General features: G+C 42.3%; 1 protein-coding gene across 7 annotated transcripts in view; it reads left to right on the top strand.

Moving 5' to 3' along the window:
- LOC115104411 (regulatory-associated protein of mTOR) overlaps positions 1-16,573 on the top strand; it is a 219,809-nt gene that overhangs the window by 4,255 nt on the left and 198,981 nt on the right. For all 7 annotated transcript variants that reach the window (XM_065006273.1, XM_065006277.1, XM_065006274.1 and 4 more), the window contains exon 3: positions 14,187-14,289. In XM_065006273.1, the coding sequence (XP_064862345.1) occupies positions 14,187-14,289 (103 nt within the window). The remainder of the gene's footprint in view (positions 1-14,186; positions 14,290-16,573) is intronic.

Here is a 16,573-nt window from a genome sequence, read left to right as displayed (position 1 = left end):
TCAGATGTTAATGTGAGTGTAGCGAAGTGCTTGTACTAGTTCCGACCATGCAGTAATATCTAACAAGTAATCTAACAAATTCACAACAACTACCTTATACACACATGTAAAGGGATGAATAAGAATATGTACATATAAATATATGGATGAGCAATGGATGTGCGGCATAGGCAAGATGCAGTTGATGGTATAGAATACAGTATATACATATGGGATGAGTAATGTAGGATATGTAAACATTATTAAAGTGACGTTATTTAAAGTGACTAGTGATACCTTTATTAAGTCCATATATTAAAGTGGCCAGAGATATGAGTCTGTATGTTGGCATCAGCCTCTCTGTTAGTGATCGCTGTTTAGCAGTCTGATGGCCTTGAGATAGAAGCTGTTTTTCACTCTCTCGGTCTTAGCTTTGATGCACCTGTACTGACCTTGCCTTCTGGATGGTAGTGTCTTGGGTGGTTGTTGTTTTAAAAAATATTTTTGGCCTTCCTGTGACATCGGGTGCTGTAGGTGTCCTGGAGGGCAGGTAGTTTGCCCCCGTGATGCGCTGGGCAGACCGCACCACCCTCTGGAGAGACCTGTGGTTGCACCTTCACCACTATCTGTGTGGGTGGACGATTTCAGTTTGTCAGTTTGTCCGTGATGTGTACACAGAGGAACTTGAAGCTTTCCACCTTCTCCACTACTGTCGGATGGGCGGGTTCTCCCTCTCCTTTTTCCTGAATTCCACGATCATCTCCTTTGTTTTGTTGACGTTGAGTGTGAGGTTATTTTCTGGACACCACACTCCGAGAGCCCTCACCTCCTCCCTGTAGGCCGTCTCGTCGTTGTTGGTAATCAGGCCTTCCATTGTAGTGTCGTCTGCAAACTCGATGATTGAGTTTGAAGCGTGCATGGCCACGCAGTCATGGGTGAACAGGAGGTACGGGAGAGTGCTGTGAGCGCACCCTTGTGGGGCCCCAGTGTTGAAGATCAGCGAAGTGGAGATGTTGTTTCCTGCTTTCACCACCCGGGGGCGGCCCGTCAAAGTCCAGGACACAGTTGCAGAGGGCGGGGTTGAGACCCAAGGCCTCCAGTTTGATGAGTTTGGAGGGTACTATGGTGTTGAATGCTGAGCTGTAGTCAATGAACAGCATTCTTACATAGGTATTCCTCTTGTCCAGATGGTACAGGGCAGTGTGATGGCGAATGCATCGTCAGTGGACCTATTGGGGCGGTAAGCAAATTGTATTGGGTGTTGAATGGTCTCTCAAAGCACTTCATGATGACAGAAGTGAGTGCAACGGGGCGATAGTTACTTAGTTCAGTTACCTTAGCTTTCTTGGAAACAGGAACAATGGTGGCCATCTTGAAGCATGTGGGGACAGCAGACTGTGATAGGGATTGGTTGAATATGTCCGTAAACACACCAGCCAACTGGTCTGCGCATGCTCTGAGGACGCGGCTAGGGATGCCGTCTGGGCCGGCAGCCTTGCGAGGGTTAACACGTTTAAAGGTTTTACTCACGTTGGTTACAGAGGAGAGCCCACAGGCTTTGGTAGCGGGCCGTGTCAGTGGCATTGTGTTGTCCTCAATGCGAGCAAAGAAGTTTAATTTGTCTGACAGCTGGTTTTCGTTTTGGTATCCTTGATTGACTGTAGACCCTGCCACGCATGTCTCGTGTGTGAGCTGTTGAATTGCTACTACTTTCTCTATACTGACGCTTGTTTGATTGCCTTGCAAGAGGGAATAGCTACACTGTTTTGTATTCGGTCATGTTTCCAGTCGCCTTGCCATGATTAAGAGCGCTGGTTCGCGCTTTCATTTTTCTGGGTGAATGCTGCCATCAATCCATGGTTTCTGGTTAGAAAAGGTTTTAATAGTCGCAGTGGGTACGACATCTCCGCTGCACTTGCTAATAACCTCACTCACCGAGTCAGTGTATACATCAATGTTGTTGTCTGAGGCTATCCGGAACATATCCCAGTCCACGTGATCGAAGAAATCTTGATGCATGGAATCCGATTGGTCAGACCAGGGTTGTATAGACCTGCTCACTGGCGTTTCCTGTTTGTAGTGTCTGTCTATAGGCTGGGAGCAACAGAATGGTGTCGTGGTCAGATTTGCCGAAGGGAGGGCGGGGGAGGGTTTTGTATGCATCGCGGAGGTTAGAGTAGCAATGATCCAGAATGCTACCAGCTCGTGTCGCACATTCGATATGCTGATAGAATTTAAGGAGTCTTGTTCTCAGGTTTGCTTTGTAAACTCCCCATCTAGAATAAATGCAGCCTCAGGGTGTATGGTTTCCAGTTTACATCGAGCCCAGTGATGTTCTTTCAGGGCCGACAAGGTATCTGCTTGGGGGGGATATCCACGGCTGTGACTATAATCGAAGAGAATTCTCTTGGAAGATAATGCGGTCGGCATTTGATTGTAAGGAATTCTATGTCAGGTGAACAGAAGGACTTGAGTTCCTGTATGTTGTTGTGATTACACCATGAGTCGTTAATCATAAGGCATACACCCTCGCCCTTCTTCTTACCAGAGAGATGTTTGTTTCTGTCGGCGCAATGCATAAAGAAACCGGGTGGCTGTAAGAAATAATACATAAAGTAATACATAAGAAAAACAAATAACTGCATAGTGTTCTAAGGACCTGAAGCGAGGCGACCATCTCTGTCGGCGCCCATCTTTCAACTATGCTGTGATGTTTAACATACAATTTGAATCGATCTAATCGAATAGAATCCGCAGATTGTGAGTTGAAGATGATAAAATGCTTTTACTAAGAGTATATTAGTAATCGACTGACCAGGTCTCTCCAGATCTCCCAACAATGCTATTTCTAGGGTCAATTTTAGATGAATGTTATGCTTTTTCATCCATTCCTGAACCTGAGACTAGAAACAGGCTACCTGAGGGCAATACCAGAAGAAATGGTCTATTGATTCAGTATCCTCACAACAAAATCTACAGAGCTGCGATAATTGTATGCCTTAAATATTCAACATTTTGCCGGTGGCAAGAATTCTGTACAATCTTTTTAGCACACATTCTTGAATCTTACATTGTTTTCTATATCAACTCATACACCCTGTGCCATGGAATTGGTACATCAAAAATCTTTTCCCGGCTGTCTTGCACTCTGTATGGCAGAAACATCTTGATATAACATTATCATCGGGGTCTACTGCTTTAGAAAAGACCACAATTTGTTCTGCAGCGAGACTTCCACACTAAACCTAGTTTAGGTTAGCCTTCGTCTATATTGTTCCCAATATGTAGGAATTCATTATTACTCTGCTTCAGGCCAACCCTAGGTGCTTTTGCAGTGGAATTTCAATGCTTTCTCTAGTAAATGGTGACAGTGGGATTTCTGTGTTTCTATTACACCTGCCAGGGCTTATATGAAAGGTGCTGTTAGATTCCTGTAGTACTCAATACCTGATTTGTTTCATAGATTCTGTTATGGATAGCTATGGCATCAATAATGCCAAGTGTCACATTGCCATATGGTACGCCGGCTGATTTAGTATCCCTATTGGCTAGACATTCACCCAAATGACATTAACACACGCTAATATGACAGAATTAGGCTTCTACACTGTGCTTCAGGCGCAGAATTATTTTGTAACCATAAAACATTAATTCATATATTCATTCCAAAACAGGAGACATTCCTGGGGTAAGACAAAGGGACGTTCTTTCTCTAACACAGCTAGAAAATATCCCTAAATAATTCAGGCTAGTTTATGTTCTACAAGGAATACATTGTTTTGCTTCAATTAATTTGATTTCTGTGCCCCTTTTGATTGTGTATGGCCTACGGCAGGTTTCCCCAACTGGCGTCTCCCCTATGGGTGATTGACATTTTTAAAATATATTTTTTTATTGTTGGACATTAGACTGTACATAAAAATAAAAATAAATCTGTTCTAAAGTATTCCCACACATAATATGTGATCGTATGCAAATGTAAGCAAGGTTTGATTTAGTTTTATTCAAATATCTTTGGGCTTACGGTCAATATGCTGTCTACAAATTACGTTCCAGCCCCCTGACCATCCGCTCAAGAAATAATCGGCCTGTGGGTGAATCGACTTAATGGTCCCTGGCCTACTGTTATTTTACTACAGGGTGATTTACAGTGCCCTCCTGAATTATTGGCACCCTATGTAAGTATGAACAAAATATGCTGTGAACAAAATATAATTGTTTCTGCTTGGTCTGACTCAAAATATATCAATCTAACCTTTGAGTTAAAATTGTTAAAAGAAAAATAATTTGTCAGCAAGAAATAATAATTTTATTCAAAAACATGCATGTCACAATTATTGGCACTCCTGTGTTCAGTACTTTGTCCCTTTCCAAAGATAACTGTTCTGAGTCGTCTCCTATAATGTTTGATGAGGTGGGAGAACACACAGGAAGGGATTTGAGACCATTCTTCCATAGAGAAACTCTCCAGATCCTTCAGAGTCCTTGGTCCTTGCTTGTGGACTCTTCAGCTCACCCCAGAGGTTTTGAATTGGGTTTAGGTCAATGGTCAGTGAACAATTATCCTGTGGATTTGGGGGTATGCTTTGGATCGTTGTCCTGCTGGAAGATCCAACGACGACCCAGTTTTAGCCTCCTGGTAGAGGCAGACAGGTTTTGGACTAAAATCTCCTGGTACTTGAAGTCCATGATGCCATGTATCCTAACAAGGTTCCCAGTGTCTTTGAAAGTTAAACAGTGCCTCATCATCACAGATCCACCAGCAAACTTCACAGTGGGGATTAGGTTATTTTCTGCACGACTCTTTTTACGTCAAACCCACCTCTGGTGTTTATTGACAAAAAGCTCTATTTTATTTTCATCAGACCATAGAACCTGGTTCCAATGACATTTAGCAAATTCCAGGGGCTTACGTTTGTGGTTTGGTGACAGAGGAGGCTTTTTTCTGGCAGCCCTTCCAAATAACTTGTTGACATGGAGGTGGTGTTTCACTTGTAGCTTTGGAGACTTGATGTAACCAACTTTTGAAATTCTCCAACTGTGGTCCTTGGGCAACAAAAAAAATCCCCTTGAGCCATCCTTCTCACTGTGCGTGGGGACAAAATACACGTGTCATGACTTTCCCTCTTGGGTGAGCCAGATAAGGCCCACCCCTCCCACTCTGCAGAAATGGAAGTTAAAAATCCCTTTGTTACCACAGAGAGGGACTTTGCAGTACTGTAACAACATAAAACGGTTGGACATTTTCAACACCAAGAATGTTGGAATTGGTCGGGAGGGACTTAAAGAAGAATTATGTCAGATCAGTTGTTGTGTGATATCATTAAGGGCGGTATAACCAAATAACGGTAACTCTACAAACATCCCAGTTATCTGACACGTTGAAATGGTTTGACTACTAAACCAGACAGTGTGAAGCGGTGGCTACACGGCTGAGAAATAGTTTAAAACTAAAGACCAGCGTGACCGCCTTTGTGAGCTGAAAGGTACAAAATGGTTAGAAACTCTGAAACTCTCTCAAACACCACACAGGAACATTGTCTGCAGCTCTTTATGCACTGTTAGCCTCGGAAACTCGAGCGAAGATGCGAGACAAATAACAATTTCCTCTCACCGCTATAGGTACCTCTAGGGTATCTATTCTAAACAGAGTGACTGATAAGGCCCGCTGAACACCGCGTGGTACACTTCTGGAACTTTCCTTCTTAACAGACACTCCGAGACAAACCTACTACAACTACAAAGGACATGGTAACTTCTGGTGGACCACCAGAGACTTACACAACCAGAGACTTTCTGATGAACTACTCGCCACAGACTGATCGAGTGATTTCAACAGAGCGAGACGACAGACCTACAAGCGTAAATATGTAAATATGCGCTTGTTAGGTTGCTAAATATCCATTCACGATGAGCGTATTATTCCACTGTATGTACGATAGTTGTATTCCTTTGGCTCTCGTCCCGCTCTTTCGTTCCCCACCCCCTTTCATTGTAACAAGCCATCATATCGGGTTAGTCCACTAGGGACTTCATTTCATCATGTTAGTAACCAATGAATAATCTATCCTGTGTGTTTGTCATTCTGTGTGATTAGTTAGTTAGTAAATAAATAATTCAGCCAATTTGTGTTGCTGATTCATCATGGAGACTAGGGTTTGTGCAGATTTATAGGATATTACGGCGTTCAGAATGAGACTGAGGTAATAATGATGTTTAATGGATGTCTGGTATAACGACATATTGACATCTTTAGAGTTAATTTGGGAAACGTTAATTCGTTAAATAAACTTTTCCCGTGGTGTCCCAGATTACTACTTAATTAATTGTTATGATTAATCAAGTAATACTTGAACGTGGTATGTAATTATTTGATTAAAAAAATCGTCATTGCATTAATGGTACCAACGTCACAACACTTGCGTCCTCTTCCAGGCAGGTTCCTCACAGCTCCAGTTGTTAAACATTTCTTAATTATTGCCCTAATAGTGGAGATGAGTATTTTCACGTGTGTAGCTGTCTTTTTATAGCCATTGCCTGATTTTGTGAACGTCAACAACCTTTTTAATTTCATTTTTGTCATCTTTGGACTTTCTGATGTTGATGGATGACTAAGGGAGTTTAGCATGTGTGTCACCTTGTACCCCAGTGAAACAGGAAGTCATGGATGACTCACATTAACTTTAAAAAGGAAAATCTTAATTGGAATATACATCAACTTGATTTTGTTTCTAAGAATTACTAGGGGTGCCAATAACTGACACGCAATAATGACACGCATGTTTTGAATAAAATAATTCTTTATTTTAGATTTTTCTTTGAACAATGTTAACTCAAAGCTTAGATTCATATGATATTTTCTTTAAGATTAAGCTGATAATCAACAATGACATTTTTTTCAGAGCCATTTTTGTTCATATTTACCTAGGGTGCATATAATTCAGGAGGGTACTGTAGATTGACAGTGATGGATAATGATAAGGGTGGTACTAGTGCCCCTTCTGGTTTTGTATCTAAAGAATTGAAGCTGTTGAGAGGAGTGGCTTGTGAAGGGGCTATCAAGTGGCCCATAAACTATGTGCTGCATCGTGGAAAATCGGCAGAATCATGGCCAGCTAGCTATTACACTATAGATACTGTTGGGCTATCTCAGGATGAGAGGTGGCAGGCTGCCCAATTACAAGGCCCATTGGTCAAGGTGGAGTCCGGTCCCTGTGGAGATGCCTGTAATTGAGTTGTGACCATGTCGATGTGGGTGGTGAGCACATGAAGCAAAGCGGCTTGTGTGTGTGTGTGTGTGTGTGTGTGTGTGTACACCTGCTAGTATAGTGCAAGTGTGTGAATGATTCCGATGCAGGATAGTTTCTGCAGGCCTATCATGGTCGGCGAGTTGTTGCTCCGAATGCCACAAACTTTGGCTCCGTTTTGTGCTTGTCTAATGCTGCCGTTGTGTGTTAGTGCTATTGGGCTTTATGGGATAGCTATGTTATTTATGGTACCCAAAATAGTAATGGGTTTGCCTCTGTCCTTTTGATGTCCATGTCAGGGATAGAGGTTGGGCTAGAGTCCTCTGAAAGGATACATTATAACACTGAATGACATTCAGGTTCAATGACATGGCGCAGTGTGAGACAAACCAACCCTAACCCCAAAGTACACTGTTAGTAGACCTGGCTCATTGAGGAGAACTCCAACGGTTCCTTATTAGATGTTTATGGCTCGCTCACCCCCCGGCCTGAACTGGGACTATAGAGTGAGCTGTTTGTGGATGAGCAGTGGCTCACTGGAGAGGGAGGGACAGAGAGAGAGAGGCTAGATAGAGTAAACCAGGTCGGATAGCGGATATCAGGGTTAGGGTTAGGATATCAGGGTTCTGTCAATCAGAGCTAGTCATTTGAAATCAATGCAGTTGAGCACTTTAGCGCTTCAATGAACCAACCACCTCCGCATACTCTAAAGTATTGGCTTTCCAACAATGATTTCCACACATCCTCAAAAGCACGCTGCAATATCAAGCCCACAAATTGCAGTTCTTGGCTTTCTGCTGGGCTAGCTTCCTCCTTCTTTGCCATTGTTTTCATCCTGCAAAAATATCTCGGTTCGCTATGCAAAATGACTATATAATCTCCATGATAACCAGTGTATCTTCTTCAGGAGAGCATTAAATCCAGGCTGAATAGCAGTCTGATCCAGGTACTGTAGAAAGTCTTTGACGTGAATATGGTCTGATCTGTATCGGAAGGACACATGAATGCAGGGATGAGCAGTTGGATGTCATTCCTACCCTGTATTTGTTGTTGTCCTATTTCTTAATTTTTGACGACGACGTTACCTCTATAGCAACTCTATTGAAATCAGCAGTCGCTGTGGCCTTTGAGGAACACTATTGTTGTGTGTGTTGTCTTTAAACTGGTAATTGAGTTCGGTAACTCCCCCTCTCTGCCATTCCCTCCCTCCCTCCGATCCAGCACCTCGGCCCATACGGATCAATGGCCAGTGACTATTCCATTTGCTAGTCCTGCTATAAATTTAAGGCTTTTTAAACAGAGGGAGCAGATCTCCCCAGTGCCAGGGCAAGGCCTAGTAGGCTGGAAGGCCTTGGGGATTGTTGCATCAGCTGGGGCCACTCACTTTATTGCCAGCAGGACACACATTAGGGCACAGTCTCACTCTGATACATGTACATTATCACAAACCCTTGGAATCTGTCTGGAAGTTTCTGTGTTTTCCATCAGTCATGGATAGCCAAATATAGTTAAGTACCAGTGCCATTCACCTGTATGATAGTGAGCATTGTGAACAAGTCCAAAAAACCAGATTGAACCGAAGTCCGCATCAGCTTTCACCCTACTCCCCTGTTATCGCTCTCTTTCCCCACTGCGCTGCTCCGAACAGGATTTGTGGGATTATTAGAAATCCATGAGGTCCAGGAGACATATATTAAAATGTCATTTTGTTTAGGCTTTCCTTCAGATTAATGTTAACAATCAAGGAGGGCCACCCTCTTCAAAAGGAGTCCGTTGTTATGGAGGATCAGAGCCTCTCCCCCGGGGGGCAAGACTTAGCCTCCACCTCTTCATTCCCTTTGTCTCTCCCTTTTCTCCTCCTCTCCTGTTCAATGACCATCGTCTATATTTTAAACACAGAAAAGCTTCAAGTGAATTAAAGCACCACGCTTTTTAGTACTGAGCTTGCTACAACACGTATAGATTCTAGGCCAGATTCTCTTCGTTTGTGGTTTCTGTGCTGGCTTGTAGCCCTCTGCTACTAAATGAGCGTACCCAAATCCAATAGTCATTTCATTATTTCGGTGGCTAAAAACCGCCGCAAAATATTAAAGAACCTGGCTCAAGCCAAGCATGTTACTCTGCACAAGGCAAACAGTGTAGTCCGTTTTGTCACGAAAGCCTCATATACTACCCACCACTGCAACCTGTATTCTCTCGTTGGCTGGCCCTCGCTTCATATTTGTCGCCAAACCCACTGGCTCCAGGTCATCTATAAGTCTTTGCTAGGTAAAGCCCTACCTTATCTCAGCTCACTGGTTACCAAAGCAGCACCCATCCATAGCACGCACTCCACCAGGTATATTTCACTGGTCACCCCCAAAGCCAATTCCCCCTTTGGCCGCCTTTCCTTCCAGTTCTCTGCTGCCAATGACTGGAACGAATTGCAAAAATCACTGAAGTTGGAGACTCATAGCTCCCGCACCAGCTGTCAGAGCAGCTCCATAGATCACTGCACCTGTAGATAGCTCATCCAACTTCCTCATCCCCATACTGTTATTTATTTTGCTCCTTTGCACCCCAGTATCTCTACTTGCACACTCATCTTCTGCACATCTATCACTCCAGTGTTTAATTTGCCATACTGTAATAATTTTGCCAATATGGTCTATTTATTGCCTTACTACGTCCCTTATCCTACCTCATTTGCACACACTCTATATTGACTGTATGTCTGTTTATTCCATGTGTAACTCTGTGTTTGTGTCGCTTTGCTTTATCTTGGCCAGGTCACAGTTGTAAATGAGAACTTGTTCTCAACTGGCCTACCCGGGTTAAATAAAGGTGAAATCAAAATGCTAAATGTCCGGTATAGTGAACTACTTTGACCAGGGCCCATAGGGGTGCTGCACGTATGTCTCCTCCTGTTTGAATGTATGCTATAAGTAGGGAGACAATGGACTTCTCCACCGACGTGAGAAATGAATGGGATTCAATGAATGGGAGCCAACATCTGGCTGCTGTCAAACCTAAATGCCACATTAGCCTATTATGAATCTAAATTCTACCTCCCCATGTGTTTCAATTATCATATTTTTTTTCATGCTAATTTGTCGTTTTAGTCTCTCACATATGATGTTGGGAAACAAATAATTTCATTAGGGTTGTTTTATTGTGATGGTAATCACTTCAGCCCGTGCCAGGCTGCAGTAATGTTGCTGGTGAAGTAGTATGGTGCTGAACAGCACCAAGTCAGGACCGAACGTCTGGCATGAATGTGCCTCACCTTTAAAACTGATCTACAGTTGATTTGTGTGTGGGTTGGTGGGTGTGCGTGACTGGGTGTGGGTAAACAGTTTGAAAGCCAGGACCCGCTTTTGGTGCTTGACTGTAAACAGTGTTGGTGCTTTTGTGGGTAGCTATGCCATCTTCAGTTTGACCAAACAACGCAAAGACACTGGAAGAATAATTGCAGTCACAAATGCTGACGGTTGTTTTCAAGTTCATTGCAGTCAGTGCACTCCTTCTCAATTGTGGCCATAACTATTGTGTGTAAAAATAGGAAAGAAGATATTTGCCATCTCTCCCCAGAAATTCAGCACATTTACTGTTTTCCAGGGATTGCTTTAAAACCTGCACTCTGTAGACTGGGTGTGTCAGAAATGGCACCCTATTCCCTATATAGTACACTGGTTTTGATCAGAGGTCAATGGGATGCAGCTTTTATAGATTCTTTGACGCAGGGCTGAAAACTCCTCCAGGCGTGTTGTCATTTCAGCTATAGTATCTTTAAAGGGCAACTGACTTATCCCTCACTGGGGTCAATGTATAAGAAAGCGGTCATGTCTACCTGAGGTTAGTGTAGTGAAAGTAAAGCCTCTTGGTGAGGGATCCTATGGGACAGAGACGTGGATCCCCATCCACACTCCTATGGGTTTGATTAGAGTTGGCACCACAACGTTGTGGGAAATGAAATGCCACGAGGCTCTTTCCCCCTCTCAGCTTTGCACACTCCGCAAGCTCCTCCTGCGCTTTTATGAGTTCCATCTGAGACCTACCTGCGTCTTTTGTTGTCTCCTGTATCTTGACCTCTACTTCCGTCTCTGCTTTGTGTGTGTGTGTGTGTCCGACCGTGAAAAAAAATCTTGGTTGATTCTATCTTCAGTGATTTTTTTTTCTTCTTTTGATCTAATGCTTGCTTCATTGAGAAAGTACGTGCAGTTGAAATTTGGTCATAGAACTTTCCGGAGGACGAAATTACATATTTTCCTGATGTTGAAATCAGGTACATTTTTGGTTCTGAATGAAAGTTGAAAATATGCATTTACATTTGTTGAAAATATGTATTTTTTTGGTGACTCATTCTATACCCACATTTGAACTGCACATACATTCTCAATGTATTAAGCATTCTGTCACACTAATACATTTGAAATCTGTTTAATATAGGAAAGGAAAGAGGCGCCAACTGATTCCAACAGAATATGTATTATTGCTCCCATCTGTCCCCTGCACTTCTGTTCATTTTTCAAAAGCTTTTAAATTGGCAGCCATGTTCAAGGAGTCAAACCAACAGACCACTTCAACAACATTCTCAGTAACTGTTACAGAAATATATTTATTCTTACTATGACTGATATGTTGTTTATCTACCTTAGTTGAATGCACTGACTGTCAGTCGATCTGGATAAGAGCGTCTGCTGAATGACCAAAATCTCCAGAAAATCTGTCTTTTCACCTTTCATTCAGAACCTTAAACCTGCCTTTAAAAAAAAATATAGACCTATTAAAAAATAAATCTTACTGGGTGTTGTCATTGGGAAAATTTGCATGGAAAATCTCCCTGGTCCCTAAACGTCTTCGCTCCTTGAGAGAAGCAGAAATGAAAGAACTTTACATATGTCAACTAGATTTATGCATTCATTCTCTAATTTACTGACATCATTCTGGTGAGCAAGGCTTTATTTAGTATTCTAGAGCATCAAGTAATGACAAAGAGAAGCTTTCTAATTATAGACGAGTTGACTAACAAATAACCGACCTAATGTCAGAAATTATAAGCAGAAAAATATCTAAATGAGTCTTAACTTTAATTTAAAATAATGATCCCGTATCCCCTGTCAAAAACAAAAAGAACTGATGTCCCGGGGACAATTAGGAATATTATTTTAATTCATGGATACAGGGATTCTCATGAGTGGAATGTCAAAGCTGCATGTAAACAGCTTATCCTGAAATAATCATTGGGATTGGGCTTTTATTCAGAATACTCTGCGCATAGGAACGTGGTCACTCATTGACTATTACTCAGGCGTTGAGAAAACATGCACCCAGCTAGTAACACAGGGGTAGTAGCTCCTCAAGTAAAAATCAGTGCAGGGTTTCGTTCTCTGTCTGTGTATGTCCATGTGTGCCCCAGTGGATCAGTCTGTGTTCAGGTGCAACATGTTTACCTGACCCTGTTTCCTGTCCCCCTGGGCTTCTTCTCTATCAGACCAGTCTACACTACAGTAAACTACCTGGTAGGAGCAGTAGCTACAGAACTCTAACCACCATAGATCAGGCACATATTTAATTCAATACCCTGCAATGAGCTTCGGCCTTTCTGTTCGTCAGCTGCAGAGTTCCATTAACTTCAAGTTATCCAGGCACACTTTCAATTAAATGCACTTCAATAGACCTTTCTTGGAAAGTCCTTGGGAGACAAATCAATCACCAGTAAATGTGATCTTTCTTTCTGCTGTATCATTTAGCGATATCCGGGCAATAGGTTTATATACGGAGTCGTGACTGTTAAAAACAAATAATGTTTTCTACATTTTAAAAGATCTATTTTTATTACAGAAAGCACTGAATCGTGACTCGTTTCGGGAGTCGTGACAGTCTACAGACTTCAAAGAGAAGTTGAAGTTCTTCCCTCTTCAAGCAGAAGCCGTTTGGTGTGTTCTCTATAGTCTAGTTCTTGGCATAGTGTTGGATCCAGCCTCAGTCTTGTTTTTGGACAACATGGCGCTTCACTCTCCAGATCAGGTCAGCAGCACTGTGGTTCAGAATTGCAAAGTCACTATGCCAACTAGATACACCTGCCAATGGAGCCATCCATGCCAGAGGGCAAGGTCAAAATAGTGTGTATGGCTGTCCAAAAAAACGATCTCACCCCAGGACACCTCAAGGAATGAAAAATACAAATAAACGCAGGAGCACTATTTCTTGATATTTGAAGGACAAACAGGGGGCTGACGTTTTGGCGTGTCAGGCGCCTGCGGGAGCTTGTGTGTGTGTACAAATAAAGGCCAAACACACCACTGATGCGTGCTCTCCTTCAGTGTGGAACTCAGCTTGCAACGGAGTCATTTTGCATGCCGAACAACCCCAGGCAAAATGTCAGTAGCCTAGTCAAACTGGGCACCGTGCCCAGCTTCGCCTGGTAGGCTGCCTGTGCCTGATCTTGCACATCTGCACGGCACCTTCAGCATTCAAATGCTAAAACGGCTTGTGTGATATTACGCTGTTAGTTGAGTGACAACCTATGTCATTTACTAGGTTATTATCTATGCGCTGTTGAAAATGATGTTTTACCGGAATAAAAGTAAACTACCGGAGGAAGGTTCATTAGCGGGTGATTCTGATTTCAGTACCAAAGTGGGAGAACAAAAAAAACGTAGGCTACATTGCCTCCCCCCAGATACGTATTGAATCGTCTTGAAAGGAAGAGATGCACATCTGATATTAATATGAAGGATAATCTAGAGGCTGACGTTGTCAGATGCCTGCCTCCGAGCCATTTAGTGTGTGGACTCGAGTCCGAGCCCCTCTATGAACTGTGAAATATGAACGTCCTTCACTCAAATAATGTAAATCAACAGGGTCTCTCTTCACACTTATATACAGAGTATTTATTGGGATTATATCTCATATAAACAAAGTGTGTATTGAGAAGCATGTGTATTCACTTCTGTCTTGCTCTCTCTGTCTCTCCAGATGAAGACAGTGAGTGTGGCCCTGGTGTTGTGTCTCAACGTGGGCGTGGACCCTCCTGACGTGGTCAAGACGTCACCCTGCGCCAGACTGGAGTGCTGGATCGGTAAGAACACACACACGCAAAACCTGTTCCATACTCAACTCACACACAAATAATTCATGATAATAAAGCCATTATTAAGACATACCCATGGGAAACATTGGCTTTCTTCTAATGTGTCCAACCTTCTCCCCAACCCATGTTGCCTTGATAGTATTTCCTGAGCTCCTCTAGTTGGATGTTCCGGGCGCTGAAAAAACTGCGTATCCAGTATAACCCCGTCAGTGAGCATTATGCGACCTCAGCATTCGAAAACATTATATTCGATGCACTTCCAGAAGGACTTATTTGCGGTGTCATTTCCGTCTGTAGATGTAGCCTTCATGCGCCAGTATATTTTTGGGAAGCACGAAGAGGATAAATTCTGTTTCCATTGCTTGTCAGGGACACCACCAGGATCTTGGATAAGTGAGTGCCCCTGGAAAGTTGGTGGACTAGAATTTCCTCCTCATATTGCAGGCTTACTAGCTGCGTATTCATCCACTCGTTTGTCTCACCCACAAATACCATGATTTGCCGGTACCTTGTCTGTCCCTGGTTTTCAGGGCTGAGCCCCTGGTTATGAATCTCTGGTGACATCCCTGTAGCTTGTTCTAACCTCCTAGAATAATGAATGCTGAGGGTAGCAGTGCAAAATATTTTTAAGCAGAATATTTGTATTATTAGCAAATGAACAATTTACAATTAGATTGCTGGACAATCAAAGCCATCCATCCAACACATTTATTCAGATCTGGTTAGTTGATAGATTGTGCCTAGTTATTGTCCATTAACAGCATACATTTGCATTCATTCTCTTAAGTAGCCAATATTCTTCTTGTGTAATGTATAGCCTACTGTACTCTGTCTGTTTGGACTGTCTGCATGTCTTGGTGAGAATCTTAAGTTAATAAAATAATATAATAGCATTCTTTAGTTTGTGCTTATTATTCATTATTATTATTATTCCTCAGGGGGGGGGGACTTGTCTGGGGGACACCTAAAGCTAATTTCCTGCATTTTACACAATCCAATGTGCAGTCTCTATTTAGAACAAAAAGTAAGCAAAAATGCCCTCAGTCGCCACACTAGGTAAGAGATCATTATTAAATATGTTAGCGATTAATAAGACTAAACTAAATCTAAGGTGATTCAGTAATATTGTGTTGCACCTTCAACCAATAGCCTAACAAATGAGCAACTCGCGAATAAAATACAAAGATTTTTGATTGTTTTTATTAAGTGTGCTATATCAAAATCCGCTATATCAAATTTCAGCCAGACCAGCCAGAGCCGCCTTACTCAACTCTCCCAACACAATTTCCTCCCCGTTCAATCATACCTTTTTGTTTATTTCGATTCCCAAGGGAAAGAACACACAAAAAAACACACCCCACTAAATTTTAGGATGTTAGTGAAACTTTGGGGATTGGTTTCGGGTGTGTTAGGCCAAGGACATTGCCTAAATGGGTATATCCCCTGACCTGGGCATGTTTTCAATATAGACTCCTTTAGTCGTATTCCATTAAAGGCATCCAGACCCTGTAAACGTTTTCCAGTATGCCCTTAATCTGGTAATAAATGAAATCTAGTGATGCATAACTTGACATTGTGGGAGGATAACCAACCTTCCAATTAATGGCAATGCATTTCTTAGTCCCTATAAATGCTTGGTTACAGTTTCTTCTGATAAGTCTCAAGTATAAACATTTCCAAGCAAACAAAACGGGGAGAAGGGAGAATCTGTTGACATGCTGAGATAAAAGAACATACTCTTTGCCAGAATTCGGCCAGCCTTCACAAGACCACGCAGTGCATTCAGAAAGTATTCAGACCCCTTGACTTTTTCCACATTTTGTTACATTGCAGCCTTATTCTAAAAGGTATTAAATAAGATGTTTTCCTCATCAATCTACACACAATACCCCATAATGACGATGCGAAAACAGGTTTTTAGAAATGTTTGCTAATTTATAAAAAAACAACGTTATTTACATATGTTTTCAGACCCTTTTGCTATTAGACTTTAAATTGAGCTCAAGTGCATCCTGTTTCCATTTATCAGCCTTGATGTTTCTACAACTTGATTGGAGTCCACCTTTGGTAAATTGTTGGGGCATGATTTGGAAAGGCACACACCTGTCTACCTATAGTCCCACAGTTGACAGTGCGTGCAAAAGCAAAAACCAAGCCATGCGGTTGAAGTAATTGTCCGTAGAGCCCCGAGACAGGATTGTGTCGCGGAGCATTGACTGTCCCCAAGAACACAGTGGCTTCCATCTTAAATCTAAGTCGTTTAGAATCACAA

The sequence above is a fragment of the Oncorhynchus nerka genome, linkage group LG21, assembly GCF_034236695.1.
Source record: "Oncorhynchus nerka isolate Pitt River linkage group LG21, Oner_Uvic_2.0, whole genome shotgun sequence".
Taxonomy (NCBI): domain Eukaryota; kingdom Metazoa; phylum Chordata; class Actinopteri; order Salmoniformes; family Salmonidae; genus Oncorhynchus; species Oncorhynchus nerka.
The sequence above is the reverse complement of the archived record's forward strand: the minus strand, read 5'-3'. Positions and strand labels throughout refer to the sequence as shown.